The sequence below is a fragment of the Lissotriton vulgaris genome, chromosome 6, assembly GCF_964263255.1.
Source record: "Lissotriton vulgaris chromosome 6, aLisVul1.2, whole genome shotgun sequence".
NCBI classification, from domain to species: Eukaryota; Metazoa; Chordata; class Amphibia; order Caudata; family Salamandridae; genus Lissotriton; species Lissotriton vulgaris.
Window position 1 is genome coordinate 592270617 of NC_141694.1, and position 16176 is coordinate 592286792.

The 16176-nt window shown below is 38.5% G+C and overlaps 1 protein-coding gene across 1 annotated transcript in view; it reads left to right on the top strand.

Moving 5' to 3' along the window:
- Nucleotides 1–16176, top strand: part of LOC147707736 (uncharacterized) — a 551277-nt gene that overhangs the window by 499155 nt on the left and 35946 nt on the right. Inside the window, exon 18 of the mRNA XM_086925663.1 lies at nucleotides 4047–4169. Within this exon, the coding sequence (XP_086781789.1) occupies nucleotides 4047–4169 (123 nt within the window). The remainder of the gene's footprint in view (nucleotides 1–4046; nucleotides 4170–16176) is intronic.

The window sequence follows — 16176 nt, forward strand, 5'->3', positions numbered from 1 at the left end:
TCACTAGCTAAATGTTTTGCCCTGGGGAGATGGCGGTCCCTAGGGCTGTGGTGTGGGCTGCACGCCCCCGCATTCATTATATATGTTTAGCCCCGGGGAGGTGGCGATCTCTAGGGTGTCAACAGGCCCGCCCATGTATATATTTTTAAGTGCCCCAGGGAGGTGGCGGTCACCGGGGTTGTTGGGGGTCAGTACACCCTCTGCATTTATTTATAGACATTTGCCCCTGGGAGGTGGCGGCATGGGGGTGCTTTGTTGGCACCCCCCACATACATTGAAAGCAGTACCCAGGGAAGGTGAGGGCCCCAGGGCTAATATAAGCCCTAGAAGAGGTGCCCTATGCACCCCCTCCTATTGTTATGGTATGCGCCCAGGCGGGTTACTTAAAGGTAAGTGCTTGTTTTTTTTCCGCAAATATTGTGATTTTGCAGCAATGTTTTCAAGAAAAAAAGCTTTTTTGGCCTGGCAGAGCCCCAGGGAGTCCCAAAGACTTGGAAGTCAGAGTATTCCTACCCTGCCCAATTTTCTTTTTTTAAATGTTTTTTTGTGAGTCCCAAGATGGCTGCCAACACTTCCTGGTTCAAGTGTTGGCAGCCAATCAGAGCTCTGCATTTCTCTGCACAAGCTTGTTATTGTTCGCTGAGTTGTCGTGGCCACAGATATCTATATTTTTTCCCTTAAATTTCTAAACAACTGCTGAACGAATTTACACCACCATTTATAACAAAAAGCAAAATCTGCGGGCCAAAAGCTAGCTTTCTGTCAAATTTGGTGTAATTCCATTCAGCGGGTTGGGCTGTAATCGTGTTCAAAGTTCCTATGCGAATTAACTTGGGAAATACACTTTTTTTGACCTCCCCTTTTTCCTTTTAAAAACTTTTCATGTTACAAGCTTGTACACCTTCATTTGTCATTTTGGAGGAGTAGAAACAATTGAATGAGCATTAATTGGACTAAATCCCACAACAGCCAAATCAACTGTTTTCCATAGCGAAGGTGGATATCTCCACCTCCCCTGCAGAGACATCCAATATAAGTAGAAATATAAAATACCTGTCCTACAGTTACAGCCTGGTAGTAACTTTATGGTCGTAATTTAAGTTGGAAGCATCTCCATCCTCTTGTATAAGTAAGTGGAGACTTTTAAATCCTACTACTAGGCAGATATTGCCACACATCAAAGGTTAATAACATCCAGGCAAAGATTCCTGTCCAGGCGTAGGATGAAGTCTGTGTGTGTAGAGATCTCTGCACAGATTTTCATATGTGAATAGGCCCCATATGTGGAAAAATTATAGTGGAAAAATTATAGTAGAAGACTGTACAATGTTCACAGAAAATGCTAACTGAAATGTAATCATGTAAAGGGAAAATATATTAGTAAGATGGTGCTATGAAATGACCATGTTCGTGGATTATGCTCAATAATGTTTGGAGACATAAATACATAGTCATGTGGTGCAAGAATGGCAGCACTATTAATAGAAACAAAATTATGATATGATAGACTATATTTTTAATGAAAATTATTAATACTACTAATGGAGCAGATTTGCATAATACACATGATCATGTAGACGGGTGATGGCCAGGAATGATGACTTGACTAACATTTACATCCAGGTGAAATTGTGTAACAGAGCACGGACAGCTAGAGCAACAAGTTCTGATTACACCGATTGCTTTGTATCATCAGTGGAGAGTAATAGAGACTTTAAGTATCTAGGACATAATTGTCTTGCAATATAAGATATTTAATGTAGTCAGTTATGTGTCGTAATGTGACACAATGAATAACACTATTCAATTATTTATATTCTTTTGTATACAGATGCATTTGAATTGTGGAGTACATGCATAATACATGAGAAACAGCAATTGATATTTTCTACAGAAAATATGTACGCTTCAGAATGCAAAGACATGGTTTGAGAGACATTACACAACATATTTGAGTATTCTGCAATATACTATAGAAGAAATATTTTTATGGAGTAGATGAGTAGATTATTAGTAAAACAATAATAAATGATGATGCAAATTAACGTATAATTATTAGGTTAATTATATGATTTAGAATAAATTGTCAGAAATGATGTTTAAATTCCCGTTTCAGCCCTCAGGTAACAAGGATTCTCTTGTCTCTGTACACAGGACATACAAGTCCTCTATTTAGTAATGTGAAGTGTGGTGTGAGTGGTGCACAATGCAAAACAAATCACAAATACATATTAATTGTAGTGTAAATTAATCTATTTCAGACACAGTCAGTTCCTTAGTTCTTTCATGGTTCTTATTGTTCAGCAAATTCTACTTGTATTACACGTATGTGCTTTGTCAATGTTTATTTTGAGGGAAAATCCTTTTGTTCAGTAGTTAAATGCCCCTCCTCCCCTCTTCTAGGCACACTCTTTACCTTCGGTCTGCTAGGCAGTTGCCAACGGTGTTTTAAAGACATATTGGCTCTGTCTTTATGATGTCTTTTGAACCCAAGGACAGGTCACGCGCCAAATTAGATGCTAAGAAAAATCATTACATGATCACAAAACACTGTCCTTTTCCACTGGCTAACTTTAAAAGCACAAATACATTACGCTCTTAATCAGTTTGCCTTACTCCTTTAAAGGCACATAAAGTCTACCTGGAATGTGGACTATCTCAGGGATCCTCCCGCTCACCTCATCTCTTTAATATATACATTCATCCCCTAAGCCATGCTCACTAAAATTTGAATTGCACAATTTAAAACTATGCTGATTATATGCAACTATTGTTCAAGATAGATGATTCTCTGACTTCAAAGGAAACCTTTCAAAATAACAAGCATTTTATCTGGGATTGGATTAATGGTAACATCTTACACTTAACGCGGATAAACGTAGATTAGCATTACAAAGATCAACTACTGGAACGCCTCTTTTTCGCCTTCCAAGATGGGAGACCCTCCGTCCCTTAAGACATCCGTAAAAAGCCTTGGTGTCTTAATTGACAGTCATTTGTCAATGAGTCCCCAAATTGGTGCAGTGATTTCATCTGCTCTTTACAGCTCCGTAGGATAAGGAAAATCTCGAAGTTCCTCACCCGAGATCCTCTCATCCAAGTTGTAATTGCTTTGGTTATAGCATGGCCAGATTACTCCAATTCCCTCTATGTTGGACTTTCTAAATCTCCAAATAGTTCAGAATTGCAGCCCCCTTAATCTTTCTGAAGCTTAATCACTGCCATATTACCCTCCTATCGAGGGATCCCCACTGGCTTCCTGTGAAACAAAATATTGGGCCCGATTCACAGAACTAACTTTTAAGACAAAATCCTAAACTTACTACCATTTTCGTATTCACAGAAGGCACTTACTCATTTTGGTATTCACAGAAGACACTTACTCATTTCGGTATTCACAGAAGTTAGGAGTCCTAACTTTGGGACTCCTAAATGCCTTCTGTTAATACCGAAAGTCCTAAAGTTAGGCTTTTTCTCAGTTTAGGAGTAGTAAAGTTAGGACTCCTAACTTTAGGACTCCTAAATGCCTTTTTGAATACCGAAAGTCTTAAAATTAGGATTTTCTCAATTTAGTAGTCGTAAAGTTAGGACTCCTAACTTTAGGACTCCTAAGTGCCTACTGTGAATACCGAAAGCCTTAAAATTTTGATTTTTCTCAATTTAGTAGTAGTAAAGTTGAGAAAAATCCTAATTTTAAGACTTTTGGTAATCACAGACTATAAGGAACATATCCAAGGCCCTATCAAGAATATTAAGCCTTCTAACCCTAAAACGTTGGACTGAAAAGCACTGCTATCTGAGCAACAGATTCAACTGTATCATTGTTGTTCTCTAACTTTCATTGTTGTTTATTGTGTGTAAAGAAGGTATCCTTTTTGCACTCTGTATCCATGGATGTATGCACTTTATCTTGGTTTTAAATCCATATTACCCTGACGCTTTGTTGGTTTTCTTTTTTTATGTTCTTATTTGACATACTGTTGCTGGACAATTCATATGTGGTGGATATTTAAAATATCTAAATAAATTAATTTGTTCATTCGCAGCTACGTGATTTCAAAACTCCAGTTGTACTCGATGTAGGGTCAGTATTGATGAAAGCAGGCTTTGCCGGACATGATTTACCCATTACTGTCTTTCCTACTGTTGTAGGATTCACCAAAGAGAAGGTAATTGTGACAGGACGTATACACTGGCTAACTGTGAAAATGTCATTACATAACGATTTGTGCTTAATTTGTGCTTTCACTGCTCCACACGTCCTGAAACGTTATCCCCCTCTTTCAGGATCTTTATCGTCCTTTCTTTTTCACTTTGTCACTTTTTACTTATATTTTTCTACTGCCTTCCTTCTCTATTTTGTGCTTTTAAGTTTTTGTTCTGGGTCAGCGTTTGATGGTGAAGAAGAAGTCACTGTAACTAACAAGCATTGGAAAATGCAATAGGTTTCGCCTATGTGATTAATATTCATGTTTTGTTGTAAGTTTTATCTTGGTGAGCGGTTGTGCAATATAAGTTACTGAAACTTTATAAAAGTGTTATGATTCGTTTATTGAGAAAACTAATATATTGTGCAGTAACTGGTGATAATATGATGCAGGAAGATTAGGTAAACGGCGGAGGACAAAGAAAATAAAACATGCAGAGGCCACACATGTTTGAAATGCGTGCAGCCCCGGGGAGATTAGGTAAAGAGTGGAGAATAAATCAAACAAGTAGAGTGTTCAGTCGCGGAAACAATAGATGGCTATTTCACTCAGTCAATCGTGCATGCTTAGTTTCACTAGAAGTGCAGAGAAATAGAGAGACGGGCGTTTTCAATAAAAAGGTTATTTATTGAGCAGTCTTCTTTCTCATGCAAGAGAAGTGAATTGCTACAATCACAATACTTGTCATAAAGTAAAGTGCGTACAGTAAAAAGAGTATTATGAAATAATACTGTAAAAGCATTTATATGGTTTCTAAGCCATAAGATATTTAAAATGGATAAAATACATACAATGATAAAAGATGACTAAACGTACTCAACTGGTGCTTCTAAGATACGCCTACCCCGGTGTACCTAACCTAAGCCTAGTACATGGAAAGGAGTAAGTGAGATGTAGCTTGAGTTTAATAGTTTCTGCCAAGAATCTATCCAAGAATTCTCTAAGGGTATAATCAGCTCCGTACCTTGTTTATAGAATGTAGGAGGTCTTGTATCTCTCTCTCAAGACTTGATCTCCCAGTAACCAGCAAGGGTAGCCGGGAAACACCGGAGCTGGATTTCTCGGCAAGAGAAAAAACAGCGTCTCTCTCAGTGCGTCAGCAGGAAGGTCGGCTTCCTTCGGCAATCGCTACAGCAGGGCGTCTGGCAAGTAGTTAGTCGATCTGCTCCAAACCACTGTGTGTTTTGCTAGGGCAGATGCTCGTATATTTATACCTGGAAGGTGCCGAGTTTGACGTAAGGTTGGACATAATAGGTCACTAAGAACTCGCACTTCTTTTAGGACTCCAGGAGTTCTAGGACAAATCAATACAGAAGCAGGGGAAAGTCCCGGACTGCTGGAGGTTTGGTCTCTCCAAGAACTCGTTGTGATTTCTAGGAATCTGTGGAAGTAGCCATGCCGTATTTGGACTGCATTGGACGTGTCTAAATATGGTTATGATTCTGATGCCTTTATAAGGATATGATGAGTTATACCTATATAAGGGCATGAATCGGGAAAATTACACTAGAGCCCTAAATTTGTCTACAACACCCACTCCACGTAGAATGTCCATCTTTACTAAGTACTAAAGCAAGTATAACATATCTAAGCATGTGTTTACAATCCCACCCAAAAATACATAAAATGCATTTGAAATGGTTTATATGCGAAAAATGAGTATTGTATTGTACGTTTTCTAAGCAGTGGTATCCTTCAAACAGTGCATATAGTTTACATTTGAAATGCTGACTGAATGAATCACGAAAAGTTACATTTATGAAATGGCTCTTAATACGGAAGAGAAGGTCGAGACCATTTCATCACATATTTATACAAGACTGTACATGTGCTAGAGGCTGAGTTCAAATATTGTCTCTAGAATTTTTCCTTAAAAATAGAAATCTTGTTCTCTAAGAATAGTTCTACTTTAAGCAGATTACTCTGTGCCAAAAAAAGTAAAATTTTGGGAATGAGAAAAAATAATTTCGTTTGAGGAAAAAATAGTTCCAAAGGTTTAGAAGTTCTGTTTATCAAAACTGAAGGCCGAATTCAAAGTTCAGGGAACGCTGTGTGCTCATGTTTTCAAAAGTTATTCTCATTGTTAGGAGAGAACATTAACTCAGATAGGCTGGCAAAGAATTTGTCTACAACAGTAGGTGAAAGTTGGACCATGTCCGAAAAAGTTGAAATAGTGCATATGTGAGATGCATTGCAGTCATCGTTGTCTAGATCAGCAATGGTCACAGAATGTTGTACCTGTGTGCCGCTTTCATCTCGTACCTCACTGCCAGCATGTTGCTGTGACGTCTCAACGAATGCCGTCATCAGAATTGGTAGCCGCTGGGGACAACACGTTGCATGAGCCGTTACCGAACCAAGCAAAGTATCGACATTCATAGGTACTGCTGATGGGAGTGTGAGACAGACGTCTAACACGCATTCTTCTCCGCAGAGCAGGCATCGTAGAACAGGTAGGATTCAATCTTGCCAGATTTGTCTGAATGAAAGAAACCATGTGGTATTCAGATCTCTTAGCCGAGCCAATCCGAGGACTTTGGTAATCCTATCTCTGTACCGCATTGCCAGGATCGTTTGTTCCATGGTAACCTGGGTATTGCTTGTGACTGGACTTGCCATATCGGAGCAGAAGGAACAAAAATAGAATTCCTGCTACGAGTCCCAAGATGAGAGGCAGGCTGCCGAACACAGAGTGCACGAAATTCAGGAAGATGCTCAGGACTGCTTCAAAGGGTGATAATAGTACCGATAAAATTGTCCTAAATACATGTGCAATGCCGCTGGTATCAGACATGTTTAAGATTTGACTTAACATTTCTACGAAATGCATGGGACAATTTGTTGATAATAATGCATGTGTCTCTGCTGACGTCCTTCGGGCCCCAACTGGATGCCGCAGGCCCCCAAAGTCACTTTTTGACGCTTTTTTTGTGTCAGATAGGCTGACTCAGAAAGACTATTGTAAATAGACATCGTAATCGGTCAGTCAGAAACACTGTCCATAGAGCTGCATGATGCTGTTATGACTGACACGACTTCTCCGAGAGCCAGTCGGAACCGATTCGGAAGAACCGCGAGATTACTATCCAACCACGATTCTGACCGAGTTGGTCGGAAGGCTTCCGACGCGGTCTAGGACATTCCGACTGTCCAGCGGATGCTTTCTGACCGACATCGTAATGAGGCCCTAAATTCTGATTTTTATTTTCAAATTTATAGTAATGACGCATTCCTTAAAACATTTGTCAAAACCGATTCGATATTAAATCACAATAAATAAATGTAAATGTGTTTCCCTTATGACTAAATTGTCACATATCTTACCAACCTTTACATATGGGTTCTGTTACCAATACATCAATGCATAGTAGTGAACACTATATTTATCCTAAAACAATTTTGCATCTTTTTATTGGTAATCCAAACAATTCGTCAACGCAGCATTTCGGTGTTGTTGTTCTATCACCACCAGTTCCTCAGGACCAACAATTTCACCAGTTTGTGAGGCCAAAACTCCAATACTATTTTCAAGTAGAATTTTTTCAGTGACTACAAAAACATAATAAAATGATCATGTAAAAAAAAGATTGTGTTATAATCATAAAGAAGTAGGCCTCCACTTGTTGCTCTTATTTTAGTGGATTCTCTTTTGATGCTTCAAGTGTTGAATGCATGACGATACATTGCATACAAATACATCGCATGCCATTACAACGCAGTTGTTACAGCGCAAGTGTTGTTGCAACATGTTGCAATTACAATGTAAACTTTTACCACGCATATACCTTTACCTTGAATGTTATTACAATACAAATGCATGTGTGGTATAGGCATATACTTGGTAAAAGTTGTCAAGGTAAGTAAATAAATATAAATATATAGGAAAGTCCCAAATTGAGAATATTTTCCTCCTTGGTGGTGAGTTTGAGGGGTGTCAGATTAATTATTGTCATGTTTTGTTGACCACTTGTTGTTAAAGGTTCGTTGTTCCCTGACCCCTGCCCCTCTTTGGCTTTTGATTGTTCCCGCCTCTTCCTAGCCCTGTACCTTTGCCGCCGCTTATAGTTGGCCCTTTGACGCTGTAGTTTTGTTGAGTACAGGCCCTCAGTGTCTGCAACCTTTCTTGGCATAAAAAACGTATTTCCTGCCCTGGTGACGGTTTGGTCTGGGCACCCATGACCGCATTGTTCCGGCGTTCAGTTTCGGATTCAGTGTCCACATCCGAACTCAATGTTGAGACTGAGGAGTCTGTTTGTTCTTTCTGCCTTCTACTCTGTTTGAACTTCGGTGGGGGTTTGGAGGCAGATCCTCGCATTGGATCGTACTTTCTGGAAAATGTAAAAATCTGACCCAATTCGAAGTCATTATGATCCCTTTGAAATTTGTACGTTTTTCTTTCTTTGATTTTTTCCTTCTTCTTTTTTTAAACGTGCATTCATTTCATTAGTCAATCATGTTTTTTCATCCTGTTCACCCATAGTTTCTAGTTGCTCATACAATGCTGCTATCTCAATGAGCAATGCTGCCCTGTCAATATCGTGTAGACAAACGTGGAAACCAAATTTACCCTTGTAGGCTTGGGTGGTCGGTAGTCAAGGTAAAGAGTAGCTACAAGGGATTTTGTTTAGAATCTTACTCAATTATTTTTTAGATTCTTAGTTCTAACAATAGAACCCAAAGTATCCTCAGGATAACTGAATGACTTGGTTAGACACTATTATCAAATGACAATACATTCATTGTTGACAAATTTAAAAAATGACAAGTAAAATGAGGCACACAGCAAGGAAGGGTGTAAAGTTAAAAGGATTATTTATATTGATATGAATCACAAAAAGAGAAAATTAATTAAATGGGGATACAGGTTGAACAAAACAATACAAAGACTATTATGAAGAGCAACAAATATGCATTTCAATGACAATTCATAACAGTAAAATCAACTCCAAAGGTATATATAAGGAAACCAAATACAAAAATATATCTAGGTATCCTGTGGCAAAAATGCCTAGGGAGATGATCTACAGGTCGACTTTTCGGTCTTTTAGGCTGTCGTCAACAAGACCATCATCAGGACTAGTTATTTTTGAGGAAAAAACCCCTTGAGAGGACCAGAGGAAGTAAATGGTCTTAGTGGAATTGATGGAGTTACGCTCTGAGGTGGTTTTTTAAATCACGCTGAGAGGATTGCTAAGAGTCACGAAACGTATCTTTCTTAGAAGGGGACTCTTGTAAGAATGGTTCAAAGTTCTTTGAAGCAACACCAAATGTACGATCTGGTTCAAATGTGGTACATATAGATACTTTCAAGAAATTAGCGGTTAATCACGATGGGTCAGTCAGAGTCATAAAATATTTTGGGTAGAAATGACAAGCAGAGGTTCGTCTATCACTCGGCTAGCATGAGGCAAAAAGCGAGAGTCGTCTGGCAAACGACTCTGCTTGTCATTTCTACCCAAAATATTTGGTGACTCTGACTGACCCATCGTGATTAACCGCTAATTTCTGTGTACAATTTTTTTCTATAATGGGGGGCTTGGTAGTGTCCAACAGGAAGAAAAGAATGGAAAAACAAAGTAATGTCGAGGACAGTGATGCTCCTGCTTCCTGCATTTTATCAGGTCAATAGACTGTTTCCCATAACACAAAAGTTTATTGCAATAAATGTATAGAATTTTAACTTGAGCAAAATTAGGATGAATTTGTGTGCGTCGACTGTTTGCTGAAAATGCTGGTGCAGCATTTGATGTGCTTGGTGCAGTAGCAGGTGGGTTGTCCTTCAACCTCTGTGTTGCAGCTCGAGCAAAGTTGTTGGGGTGTAAGTTCTTTACGTGTTGCTCCATATTTGCTGTGCTAAAGGAGTATTTTTTAAATGGATCACCCCTTGAAAGAGTTTGGAAAATTTTACAGGTTACTTTTGGAGCATTAACTTTTTTTTTGCCCTTCTGGAAAAGTAAAAAACTGCCAAATTAGATCTTCTTTCCTCTTATTTTGAGTTTCTTTAGGAATGAAATATTCTTCTGAAGAATGGCTGGAAGATGAGTCCATTGCTGCTAATATGGTAAACGTTGTTCTATTTGACAAGAGTCTCAGAAGAGATGTTTCTTTTTAGAAAGTCAAAGTAGAATTTTTAAAATGGGACGGAAGTTTCAACAGTTGTAATAGGAAGTGTTATGAACCAATGAAATGTCTTCTTTTAAAGTCACATGGCTTTGCGTACTGTTACACTGTTATTACTGTGTTCTTAGGAGGCGAGTACGCATGACTTTTTATCGCGATTGGTGTAATTGCTTTTAAAAGTAATGTAGGATTATTGGAACTTTAAAAAAAAAAAATCAGAATTATCCTAGATAATGTGTTCTGTTAGTATGTTCAATAAATACATAAATATATGTTTTTAAACAATTAAAAACATTTGCGTCTTTGCGTACGTGGCGCCGTACATGGCGTCACACGGAAGCTTTGATGCGACGCGTAACGTGAAAGCGTATTTGTAGCGTATGCTGAGAATGATTAGCAGTACAAACTATGGTGCGATCACTCTCTCACTGTCAAATCAGAGCACAGGGCGCGCTATGAGAATGGTTAGAAGTGGTCACTCATTGGAAATCCGATTCAGCTGTGTAGCTTATCCATGGTATCATAACGTTACTCTTTAGCCTGTTTACGTTTGAAGTTTGCATGTAATACTATGCAATAGGCAGATATGGATGTTTAGGCAGCGCTTATCTCCATTAAGCTTGGTTATTATCATTTACATATGGGTGTCTGAGGGAGGGAAAAGAAGTCTATGTGAATGGCGAGGATCACACAATAGCACCACATTACTCCTTAATTTGTAGACACATACAATTGCATGGCTCTTGTAATCAAGATGCGCCTAATATGGTGTGAGTTTTGAAAGGCACTGCAACACCTGCTATCATACTATCGTTCAGTTTACTGGAAACCTGATTTATTTAATTTTAAATAATGCAGATTGTTGTGCAATGTTACCAGGCATCAGTTACATGATTACGGTAACTGAGCGTGTGGTTTGCTAAAAAAAAGTTGTGTTTACTCCTCTGAGTGGGAAGCTGGATGTTTCCATCTGGCCGTCGATTCCGACCTTGAAAGAAGAGTCAACCAAGTGAGCCGTATAAGAGCGCTATTGTCTCAAAAAAGAGGTCGCTCTTACATCTGCTAGAGAAACATTTGTCCTTCATGTAGTAAACACCTGCACAGAAGTGTATGATTTATTAAATACAGACGTGCCTTTGTATTTTGGGGAGTTAATTCAGAGTATCTTTAATGCGTCCTTGACTACGGGGTTACCTTCCTTTTTTAAAGTTAGAAGCAGTGGTCTTGTGAGTTCTTTTGAAACTATATTTGGTGTCTTTTCGTCATTTTTTCATTCGATTTTTTCCAGCATCTTTGGTGGATTCCTCTTAATAGTCGCATTAGTTGCCAGTGTGCTTCTATTAATTTGTTTACTTAATTATGGATGCACATCCTCCAACACACGACAATATTTCTCGGCTGTTGCTGCTCCGCAACCGAATGCTTAGTTATTACGGAGCGCTGCCTCTGGCTACATTGAGTGCAGTTTATGGATTATCGTTTCGATTCTCCTTTTTCACATGCGTTCAACCTGTCTTCCATTGCCTGAGCTGCGATTTCGACTGGGCCCTGGATCTGTGTCTCTGCAGTACGGTGTCTCCCAACGCAGATTATGACCAGCTGATGAGCCCCCTAGTGGTTCATGACTTGCTCTGTTCTGGCGGCGGGATTATGGCTTTAGCAGCGATACATGGAATAATGGGATGTTGGAATGTTTTTGCAGCGGCGCATGACTTCTTGGCACGCAGTTACATTGAAGATGACCCGAGTTTCCCTCCGATGGTGATAGAGGCTCCGGTCATTGAGGAACAAGTATGTTCATTCCCTCTATTGTATTGTATGGCTGAAATGTTTTCAGATGAGAACAATGACTTCCTCTTGGAGGCTGTTGCTACATACTGTGCTTATACGCTGTTAGATTAAGACTCTTTGATTTTTCTACCTATTCTTTATTATTTAGTTACTGTTTTCTATCAAACAGCGAATAATTTTTTATGCAAATTTGAGCTTGACTCTGCTTTTCAGGCTTGGACTCTGCGTTCCTAGTTGGCCCACGTTTATATCACGTGGTTCTATCGAGGGAGGGTGTCGTGGACTGAGCCTTACACTCACACCGTGTTAATTTAGCATTGGTTCATTAGAAGCTTAAACACCATTTTTGCTTTCCTGCTCTGCTTTGCACACGACACGCAATTTTGATATTGTTTAGAGAAGGCTGAGTATTTTGTTTCACATGAGAATAATTTGTTATGCTACATTTCTAGACTGCCTCGCTAGTTTAGTGTGTATAGTGAGAGCATGGAACATCAAGGTTATCTTGGATACTGTGTCTGTTATTCGGAATGAAGATACATATAGGAGGGGACCCCTCTAACGTTACTTTAAGGTCAGGGAAAAGAGGGGAGAGAAAGGTAACCAATACTAAAGAAATTCCCTCAAGACCTATATACTTTTCATTATATACATGGTTTACATTAATTTCCTTTATTCATGCACAACAATAACAATTGGACTAATGAGTATCATTTTCATTTTAGTATTTTATTTCATCATTCTTTTGTTTGTCATTTGTACTTCTTATAAATTCATTATTTTTGTATTTTTATTCATTTTCATTTCTTAAACATATTTTCATTTTTTTTGTTATATATTATTTTGTGAAAAATACATATTACAACAAATACACACAATTATTACAAAAAGGAAAGAAAGCAACCCCGGATTATGCAAACACAAAAAATGCAATACCAATCATGCACTCACAATTATTCAAGCATACATTCTATACCAAAATGCAGTATCTGGACAAATCTTGACATCAAGCAGGCAGAATTAGAATTATTTCTGCCTGGATTAATGAAAGAGTGCTCTTTTAATCTACCTTACTTGAGGTAATCCAAGTCGCATGTTCTGGGTTGACTAGCCATTGGTGTTTTTGCTATATGACGAAGAACCAATATGTCACTAAATGCTAGTCTGGTAGGGGGTTTGGGTACTAAGGTGAGTTTTGGTACACCATAATTCATTGAGGTCCTAAGTCTTTATGCACAGTTCTGCGTAGGAGCAGAATTCCTGCAGCAGTAGTTACAACAAAAAGGCTTGATAAAGGGCCTTGAGTTTGAATCAGAATATGAAATTGAAGAATAATTGATAACCCCAGCCAAGAAAGGGAGCAAGTGTGCAAATTTACAATGTCTTCGGCTGGGGAACTTGTTACAATAAAATTGTTCGATAAAGGCCTGCACTTTGAATAGGTATATGAAATAGAAGAATAGTTGATAATCACAGCTAATGTATGCAGCAAGTAGTTGTGTGTATGTGTGGATGATGTGTTGATTGAGTGGAAGATGAAGGTTGGAGACACGTAAACTACCCACTGCCTTGTCAGTGAAGAGAATCTTTGGATTTCCAGCTCATTACACAGATAGGGTGTTGGATTCTGCAGTGGGAGCAAGAGAAACGAGTAGCATATCTAAGGAAGCAAGCTAGTGCATAAAGTACACATAGTGTGCGGTAGTAAGGACGGTAGAAAGTATGGAAGTGTGGAAATTACCCACTGCTATTGATGGGTAGTAGTTACGAAGAAGGCTGAATAAAGGGCCTTGACTTTGAATTTGTATTAAAGAAGAATAATTGATAATCCCAGCCAAGAAAAGCAGTACGTAGGTGTGTGTATTTGTGGATGATGTGTTGATTGACAGGAAAGTGAACAAGGTGAAAAATAAGAGTGGCTGTAGAGATAAAACTTTCCCTTTTTTTGTAAGGGAAGTGGGTGTTTAGTTTTCCAGTGCATATATATATATATATATATATATATATATATATATATATATATATATATATTCACTGAAAAAAACTTAGGTTTTAGGTATCTTATAGTTAGGAATTAGTATTTAAAAATCTTGCAAATTCAATGAAAAAACCATTGGTTTCACACATGTTATAGTTAGGAATTAGCATTTAAAAACATTTGAAATTCACTGAAAAAACCATAGGTTTCAGGCACTTTATAGTTAGGAATTAGCATTAAAAAAACCTTAGAAATTCACTGAAAAAACCATAGGTTTCACACATATTATAGTTAGCTGGGCATTTCACTCATACAAAACCTTTGAAATTCCCCGTTATAGTTAGTTCAGCTAACTATAACTCGCGCGCCTGCAATGCACTGCTGATGACGTCACATATTGCATCACTCATGACATGGTCAGTGATATCACTCATGACATCACTGATGACATCTCAAATGACATCACTGATGGCATCACTCTAGTGAAAGAGTTGCAGACCTCCTCTCACCCTAATATAACCTTTGATACACACATTCAAAAATAGAAACTATAATTGTTTTTAAATGGAGATACCAATACCAGCTACAACAACCTATTAGGTAATTCCAACCTCTACATACACATCCACTCATTCACCAACAGTTCTACATAGTAACTCATACATGTACTCACTCATCATAAGTACTCATACACCTATACATCCTGTTACATACCGATACTCATCCATAGAGTTGCTCGCACACATACTCACACATGGAAATAAACTATCAAACATCCATTTACTTGCATTTACAGCTATACACACACCACTACACTTACTTCTACAGAAACATGCACATACCTACTCCCTTAAACAATCACTTATAGAAACACATAATTATTTATACAGGAACTCTTCCAATCTCTCACTCTCTCATATACTCACTTATATACATCAATACTCACATATACTAGTTTAAAACATATGTAGTTACTCATAAAGATACTGTTGAGACAGTCATTCACTCACTAACACACCCATACACACACTCATCCACCCATACAGTCCTGCACACATTCTGTCTTCAAAACACATAAAAACAGTGAGTCAATCATTCATGCATCTGTGCGCTAAGTAATACCCCCCACCAAACCATACAGACACTCATTCTGATACTCAAAAAACCAACTAATAACCCATATAGACACTCATGTAGCTACTCACCACCCCATGCAGCCACTTATACACAAAGTGAGACACTGATACGGATATACGGATGACACTGTGATATCACCACAATGGATGCACCGTATTTACAATGTAGCGTATTATAGAGCAAAAACGGCACAGCTATGTGATGTATTTGTGTTGTGAAGGTGGTGTATTGCTTGACTTGAGTTCCAAGTGCAACGCAGCTCCAGCAATGCTCTTGGGGTCTATGCCCAGAAAGCTGTGTCAATCCTTACACCTGTTTCAAGCTGGTGCAGGGTTTTGACGTAGCATAGGCGTAAAAGTGACTGAATGAAATCCTATAGATTTCACTCAATCACTTTTAGGAGGTGTTCCTATGCTAGAACACCTCCACTCCCTCCCCCCCCCCCCCTCTGCGCAGGAAAGCCTCTTTCTGGCGCAGGCCTTTAGAATGTGATGCACCTTCCATATGCATCACATTGTACATATGAGACACAATGGCACAACTTTTGCAACGCCGCTGCATCACAAAAGTGACGGAAAAGATGTGTAAAAGAGGCACAAGGGGGTTGTAAATCTGCTCCTAAAACATACAAATTCACCCAGGCAGTTTCATTAACAGTGCAAATTGAAGCATAGACTTGTAACTTATTTATATGGATATGTTACATTGAAGTGCTTCGGAGGTACTACAGTATACTATAGGTAAACACCCTATACATTTATGCTGTAGCACTCCCTTATAGTTTTTTACTTTCACATTCACCATACACTACTAATTCATTCGTTCATTTATGCACTACACATTCATTCTGACAAACTTTTACACACTAATATAGAAATATAGCTCTTTCTTAAGCCAGTGGAGGTAGTTCTGAAGAGAAGTGTTTATTTTTTCTTTTTAGTT